This window comes from Bidens hawaiensis, unplaced genomic scaffold, assembly GCF_021521415.1.
Source record: "Bidens hawaiensis isolate Kalapana, Puna unplaced genomic scaffold, B.hawaiensis_p1.1 tig00013943_1, whole genome shotgun sequence".
Taxonomy (NCBI): Eukaryota; Viridiplantae; Streptophyta; class Magnoliopsida; order Asterales; family Asteraceae; genus Bidens; species Bidens hawaiensis.
Window position 1 is genome coordinate 164,820 of NW_027492193.1, and position 8,172 is coordinate 172,991.

At 34.0% G+C, this 8,172-nt stretch overlaps 1 protein-coding gene and 1 non-coding gene across 2 annotated transcripts; both read left to right on the plus strand.

The window, feature by feature from the left end:
• Window positions 1–2,006: 2,006 nt before the first annotated feature.
• LOC143545390 (shikimate O-hydroxycinnamoyltransferase-like) lies at window positions 2,007–3,578 on the plus strand. The gene is made up of 2 exons (XM_077037302.1): window positions 2,007–2,487; window positions 2,682–3,578. The coding sequence occupies exons 1-2, from the start codon at window positions 2,074–2,076 to the stop codon at window positions 3,543–3,545; spliced, it is 1,278 nt and encodes a 425-aa protein (XP_076893417.1). The 5' UTR covers window positions 2,007–2,073; the 3' UTR covers window positions 3,546–3,578.
• A 1,119-nt stretch (window positions 3,579–4,697) lies between these two features.
• On the plus strand, window positions 4,698–4,770 carry LOC143545416 (small nucleolar RNA snoR60). Its single transcript, XR_013137424.1, has one exon. It is a non-coding gene; the product is annotated as a small nucleolar RNA snoR60 (small nucleolar RNA).
• Window positions 4,771–8,172: the final 3,402 nt, after the last annotated feature.

An 8,172-nucleotide genomic window follows, 5' to 3' on the forward strand; every position in this document is an offset into this window, starting at 1 on the left:
CTTTTATGTTCCGCGACCTATAAAACATAAATATGTTAGTAGTATACAATTTTTAATAAAAAACAAATTAAACTAATCAAATACGAAACAAACTATACAAGGGTCTACATGTATTTAGCAATATATCATTGACACCGTCCAAAATACACTATCCAAAACTTTCATAGAATTCGAACACACAAGACAAAAGATGGAAGGAATATCTAAGCCTTTAGAACTTAGATTATGTCTAGTTGGAAGGCGATTTGTAAGCAAACTCCAACTCGAAACACAAACCCTCTCAGGTATATAACTGTTCCACCTTGTCGAATAAGAAACATCCGAAAGCTCCATCCAGTCAAGGTATGATTAAATCGGTTTAACAGATAATTTTTCCTTTCCTTAAAGGACATCATGATAGAATACAGAGTTGAGCCTGTGGGGGTGTGTTGTTCAGTCTCCGCTCCACCTCTTGGTTCTCTTCTCCAATTCCACGTTGAAGTCGAGTAAACCAGCCTCTCAGTTTACGTACAAATTTTCTTAACCTTCAATTAGAATTATCTAGGACACAACACTCTCAAACTAGAGTTTCCAATCCAAACATCTTTTCATAACTAAGTGTTATTTCGTTTCCCGCCATTTTCTAATAGTCGTGTGAAGCAAATTCATCGTTCAATTCATGTACCATCATGGTTACAGAAGTCACTAGCAGCTCCTAAGTATATTAACCGGGAAGTGCGAGTACTCGGTCTAAACGGAAAGTTCTTGAGGAGTATTCGGACATGGTATTTTATAAAGAAATTAATTTTTGGTAAATTATATATATATATATATATATATATATATTAAATATAGTAAGTTTACTAATATTAAAACAAAATACGGGAATATCAATAATTAAAATATAAATTATATATATACATATATATATATATATAGGGTTTGCTCTCTGTAATTGCTTAACGTATGATAGGTACGCGACACGCTAAAGAAAAAAACAAAAACACTCAAAGTCAAAAATACAAAACGCTTAGCCAAAAACCAAATTGCTCAAAAATGGTTTTCGTGAAGAAAAGTAAAAACTTGATCGATTAACGATCCGAAACTGTTTATTTCGGTGAACCAATGATTAATTGGATATGTATTGACGATTTCGAGATCTTGTGATGTGATTTCGTGGATCGATTTCATGAATATAAATATTCTTGTACCTAATATACGTTAAGCAATTATTGTATTATATTTTCTCTCTCTCTCTCTCTCTCTCTCTCTCTCTATATATATATATATATATATATATATATATATATATATATATGAACAGGTTCAAGAGGTAACTAAAAAAAGTGAAGAACTATTCATTTTATATGTAAAAAAATACTAAAAATTCATTTTTCATGTAAAATACACATTTTTTAGAGCTTTTTATATATAAACACATGTAGAAGCCCTTAAATACCTTTATGGAACCTCACCAACAAGTTATTAGGATTCTTTATGAACCTTAAATATTGACCTATGTCTAAACCCTTTTACAATTTTAATTAACACTGTCTCCCACCTCACTCATAATAATAATAATAATACGTCACCCAAGAATATATTCTAGCTTTATTTATCACTCCCATTGGCATCAAGAAAAGAGAGAAGCTATATATTCTCAACTCAAAAATGAAAGTATTATGTTTTCTTTCTAATTGAAAAGCCTTTTTTTGAATTTCTCAAGATACTAAATAGTTTTCTAAAATTTAGAATATAGGCTACATAGTTATCAAGATAGACTAATATAGTTTTTTAACTTTAAATTTTATATCACTCTTACTCTTCTTAACTCCTTAAAATACGAAGATTATAGAGGCCTACGACATAGTTACATATAAAGTAAAATAAATTAAGCATAAAACTTAACATAAATATTCGTACGTTAACATATTACATATACGTGCATACATACATGTTCATACATTGAAAGGCATCGATACAGGATATATTTTAATTCAATAAAATTAAGGGATGCCTCAATTATTAAACTCCACATCTTTATAAGTGAGGCTGAAGTTGAAGAATATCATTTGTTAAGTAGCACAGATAAAAATGAAGGTGGTGGAAAGAGAATCAACGATGGTGAAGCCATCTGAAGAGACACCAATGACAAAGCTATGGCTCTCTAGCCTTGATCTCAATGTCTTCAGCGAATATACACTTACAGTGTATTTTTACCAGCCCAATGGTGCTCCCAACTTCTTTGATACCAAAGTTATGAAGGACGCTTTGAGCAGGGCGTTGGTTGCGTTTTACCCATTGGCGGGACGACTTAGACATGGCGAAGATGGCCGGGATGAGATCGATTGTCAAGGACAAGGGGCGTTGTTTCGGGAAGCCGAATCGGATGGTGTTATTGATGATTTTGGTGGTGATTTTGCTCCCACACCGGATTACTTGAAACTCATTCCGGTGGTTGAAGATTGCTCTCTGGGAATTGAATCATATCCTCTCATGAACTTGCAGGTATAAATTAACATGTTACTTAATATTCACAATTATGTATGTACGTACGTATGTATAAATTAATAGTTTACTTAATATTCACATTTATGTGTGTGTTACATGTATGTATGTATGTATGTATGTATGTATAAATTAATAGTTTACTTGATATTCACATTTATGTGTGTGTGTGTGTAACAAATGTCTTTGAGTAGGTAACTCGCTTCAAATGTGGTGGAGTTTCGTTAGGACTTGCGATGCACCATCGCGTCCAGGATGGGATGTCTGCATTGCACTTCATCAAAACATGGTCCGATATGGCTCATGGGCTTGACATCACCGTCCAACCCTTCATAGACCGGACACTCCTCCGTGCACGAGACCCACCAAGACCAGTTTTTGAACACATAGAATACCGTCCAGATCCAACAGTGAAATCGCCCTTAGATGCAACGAAAACCGTCTTCTCAAAGTTTAAGCTTACCCGAAACCAACTTGATATGCTCAAGTCAAAATCAAAGGAAAACGGTAACACATTTAGCTACAGCTCTTTTGAACTTCTCTCGGCCCATATTTGGAAGTGCTTGTGTAAAGTTCGCGGGCTTCCCGATGATGTGGAAACCAGGTTTGACTGCCCGGTCGATGGGCGGGCCCGCTTGGAACCACCACTTCCGCCAGGCTTTTTTGGTAATGTCATCTTCAGAGCCAACGCTATAGCGAAAGCAGGTGACATTCAATCCAAACCTTTGTGGTACGGTGCAAGTAAAATCCATGATGCTCTAGCGAGGATGAATAACGACTATTTAAGATCTGCACTTGATTATCTAGAAGAACATGATTGTCCAAGGCCTAAGCTTAATTACAACACGAGTCTTGTAGTAGTAAGTTGGGTGAAGCTCCCTTTTCATGACACAGACTTTGGGTGGGGTCGGCCAATCTTCATGGGGCGTACGAGTATCCCATCACTAGGTTGGTGTTACATGTTTCCAAGCCTGATAAACGATGGGAACTTATCGTTCACCATGGGACTAGAAGTTGATCAAGTGGAGCCATTCAGCAACTTGTTTTATGCAATCTGAACTTTATGTGTAGTTTCATAGCAATAATATAATCATTAAGACTCTTTCTCATATCTCATGTAGAGTTTAAATTACTTTTGAAGTGTTATAAATAAGTTTGTATGTATGTTACATGTAGGTAATATACATTAACGGCAAACATATAAAATTGCATGTTATGTTTTGCTATACTTCATCCTTTAATTTCATTTTGTGGGATGTGTGGTTATTTCTCTTTCTTTTGTCTTTAATGATTTTGTGAAGTCATGATAGAATTTAACTTTTGGTATTAAAGCGTAACCATAATTTTTACATCATTAAAGTCGTATAGGTGAGAAGTCAAGGTTTAATTATAACTCAAAACAAAAAGGATGAAGGATTGAGTCTGGTTTCTTAGTTATTACAAAATCATTCGCTTATCGGTTTCAATGTTTCACATGATCCTTGTCTTGGCTTTGGTTTGTTACGTTTGTAGCAAGACATAAAACCTTCGGATATCACATACCCGATAATATCACGGCCGAATAGGAATGAGAGGAACAAAATTCCATCGACCCAATGTCTGATTTATGGAAAATCTCCCGAATCAACAAATCATTTATTCTCGGTGTGTGAATTGGCAAGGTGTGTGGAAGCGGGTGGGTCTTTGTGTATAACAACTCCTATAACCGGGATTCATTTCTCGATATGTTGAATAGGGTGGATACTTAGCATATCCAAGATGAGAAAACGAAGTTGATAAAAGCGATATTGGTGATTGCTATGTTGGTGCGTTTGATGATCTCATAACAACAAAATCTTCGACATCAAAGTGGTGTCCATTCAAAAATCCATACAACGGGGGCAGATCTACGTATCCAAGTGCGGGTTCACGGAATCCACCGAGTTTTGGGTTTATATAGAAAACCTATATAAAATATGAGATAAAACCCACAAATAAATTACAAGTGAACCCATATATAAAATGAAACAATGATCTAGTGGTAAACACACTCCATCTTATTGTGTTAACCCGAGTTTGAACCCCTCTCTGAGTGAGTTTTGTTAATTTCCAATTAAGAGCTTTTTAACTGTTCATTTGGAAGGGTGACCATCTTCTATTATTGAATCTGAGCTGGTTAATTGTATTTGTTTTCATAGTTTTAATAATATTTTTCTTGGTTATTTGCAATGTCTCATATGAAGAGCTACTCGGATTCATCTTCAGGACATCGTGGATGACGCAAATACCAAGTTTCCGATTGCGTTTCTTTTCATCAATTTTTTGTGTTTTATTTGTGTTTTAATTTGTACACCAAAGGTACGTATTGTTGCCTCTTAAGTTAATGATCCTGTTAGACAAGACTCATTAGCCTTTGTGAACATAATGGATTTTGTTGTTTCTCATGTTTGCAAGTTAGGATTTTAGCTCTCAATGCATCTTATGCTTGAAAAATGGAGGCTATTTTATAATATCAATTAAGATTTGCTTTTATTTTTCTCATTTTCATATTATTTTGGTTATTTGTTTTTTAAACTTTTCATAAAATTAAAAGTACCAACAGTCAATAGGAGAATTGCATTGATAGGCTGTGTTTGCCTATGGAAGTTAAGAAGCCTCGGGCAGAGCAGTTTAAACCAATGGAGCAAGTAACCCTCGAGCCCTTTGAACGAGATCGTGCTTGTGTATATTACAAGGTAAATTGGTTTAGGTGTTATGGAGGAATTAAAATTGGTGAATATTTGATCACTGGTGACTTGCTGCTTGGAATATTTGGAAATGTGATACTTGAAGTGTTAAATGGAAGGGTTATTCTGGGTGGTCATTCGATGGAATATAGGAGGTGTGATGTAATTAGCAAATAAGGTGTGTTTTTCTGTGTTTTGCTTGTTTGTTTGTAACTTGGGTACGTCTAGTCTCTGGCTAGACATGCTTAGTTCGTTTGATCAGTTCCCCTTGGTCGTTTAAAAAAAATAGTGATGTTAAATTGCTAATTTCTTGAACCTTATCCGACCAGAAAAATAGTTAATCTTATCCAACCTGTATAACCGAACCGAATTTTTTTTATGTCCGGCCTTATTATACTAGATCATCTAAAAACAGTGAACCTATTAAAAAAATTCTTGAATCCGTCACTGACATACAAGATATAAAGATCAACAACTTTTTTTAGATTAGAAATAGAGTTAAGTTATTTATCTCTGGATTGGTTGAGTTGATATTTTAAATGAAACAAAATCTTCAATTTTCATCAATAAACACACTTATAATCACCAACCCATATCCATTACCATCTTCATAAATAGTACAAACTTGCAATAAACTGAAACTATCAATTACCAACATCAACTATCTTTTTCTTTTTCGTTTTTCTTTTCTTTTTTTTCTTTTCCTTTTGTAACATCAACTCACAAACACTTATTAATAAATTACATTTTTTTCCGATAATTATGGAACTTAAACCCTAACTATTTAAAAATATAAACCTTTATCCAACACGTTAGCGTTGTTAATTAGCAGGGAGTCCCTTTGGTAACTTAGTTATTTATTAATAGGATCGCATAAATTGAAAAAAGTTTGATTCCAAATGGTATTCAAATAATAAAAGTAAAAAATCAAATCAAATAATAGAACACTTGCAGTGATGAGTGGAGCACCTCGTACAAATTCCAGACCCCACATGAATATGATAGATTGTATTCTTATCATTATTTTTACTTTTTGCAGTGTACCATAGAGGAAGGTGCCGGTAAGAGAATGGATGATGGTGAGGCCTGTGGAGGAGAGACTGCAGGTAGGGGCAGACCTAGCTTAGGAGGAGGGGTAGCCGCCGCTGTCCCTCAACGTTTCGCTGGTACTATAAGAAGAAAAAATTTGGTTAGTTTCATGTTTCGTTACACCTGAAAAAAAATAACGTTACATCTATGTATTTTAAGCCCAACCAATTTAATACTTAAACCTAACAAAAGCCCACTTAAATTAAAAAGCCAAAACCAAAAAACTCAATAACCCAAATAATCATTTTATGTTTAACAATAAAAAAAGACCGGATATTGTGAACACACACACAATCGACTGCTCTCTGCCTTTCTGGACTATCCGCTCACTACACACCATCAGTTCACCACGGCTGCCGCCACCAGCCACCTCATGACCTCACCCGACCACTCCACCTCCGGCCTCTCCTTATTTCTTGTAAGATCTCTTGTATTTAGAGTTTGTGTTTAAATTGGAATTGATTAGGCCTTACAAATTCTATCAAAACATCTATAGAAAAAGAGTCAAGATTTGTTAGAAGCGTCTAAGTTGATAAGCAAGATAAATCGAGCATTGAATAATCTAAGACAAAACGGATTTGACAAGATGTTGACAAAGGTGACATCTTTTGTGAAAAAAACAAGATCAAGATATTAGATATGGCGGAAAGTTATGGTAATCAGAGAAACCGAAAGAATGTCATTACTAATCGACATTATTTTTATGTTGAAGTTTTTAATACGGTTTTAGATATACAAATTCAAGAACTTAGAAATATAATTAGTGAAGTCTCAACTAGTTTGTTAGAAAATATGTCGTGTTTAAATCATTGTGATTCGTTTTCTAAGTTTGGCATATCTAAGATAGTGGCTTTTCAGAGATGTATCCGAATGATTTGATTAATGAAGAAAGATGGTGTATTTCGTGTGATCTTACGACCTTTTATTATACTTTAAAGGAAGGTGATAAATTTGCAAAATTAGGTGGAATAGTTGATCTTTTTTTAATGGTAGATATGATAAATCAAAAGGATTCAACAAGCAGCTGAATTCAAAACAAACAAGTTAACTCAAGGGGAGATGGTTTTTTAACCACTCATCCCACGAAAAAATCGCTTTACGGTTCCAAATGAACATACCAAAGATACGAATAATATAAAATAGAATAAAAATATCTTCATACCGAAAAGCACACAACTTTTCCTTTGGTTTATCGAATATAGAAGCTAGCGTTGGTTTTATCGGTTGTAACTACAAACGTTGAAAAATGTTTTTTTCTAAAATGAAGCTTATCAAGATGTAATGACTCGATTTCAAGCTTTTAAAACCGAAGAAGAGAAATTTACAGCCCATTTGTTTAAATTTATTTGTTGTAGTGTTTTTATATTTGTTTCGTTAACACTGTATGAAATATGGATAAAAATTGAGTGTTATCCCTATGTTTAAAGTCTAAATCTACCACTGACCGCGGGTAAATTTATGGAGCTCACTAACACCGGTCTATAAAATGATCTACAATGTTGTGAGGTTCAACTGTTGAATATAATGCAGAACACCTATTTAAAAAATATCTCAACACGTTGTAATTAATAAGAAGGAAACTAGCGTTGTGTTATAGACAAAACCTTTAACAACGAGTTTTAACCATTATCTTAAAACCGTTAACATCTTCACGTTAGATTATGGTTTAGGGTTGAGTATTTCCAACGGTTCAAAAGGTATTATATTCGTTACTTGCAATGGTTCTACAAAGACCCGTTCCAAAAACTTAAAATGATTTGCATATAACAACGGTTATAATACTAAACCGTTGGAAATACTCAACCTTTTATTTTTTAATAAAAGATTACATAATTTTACACCGCTTATAATGTAAATCGTTCTATGAGTTTAAAATAGTTGCACATTAACA

Bases quoted from the DNA above. Each gene is read 5' to 3' on its own strand.
- LOC143545390 (XM_077037302.1), top strand. From the start codon at position 2,074: ATGAAGGTGGTGGAAAGAGAATCAACGATGGTGAAGCCATCTGAAGAG. The intron at 2,488-2,681 runs GTATAAATTAAC...GTCTTTGAGTAG, and splicing joins ATCCTCTCATGAACTTGCAG to GTAACTCGCTTCAAATGTGG.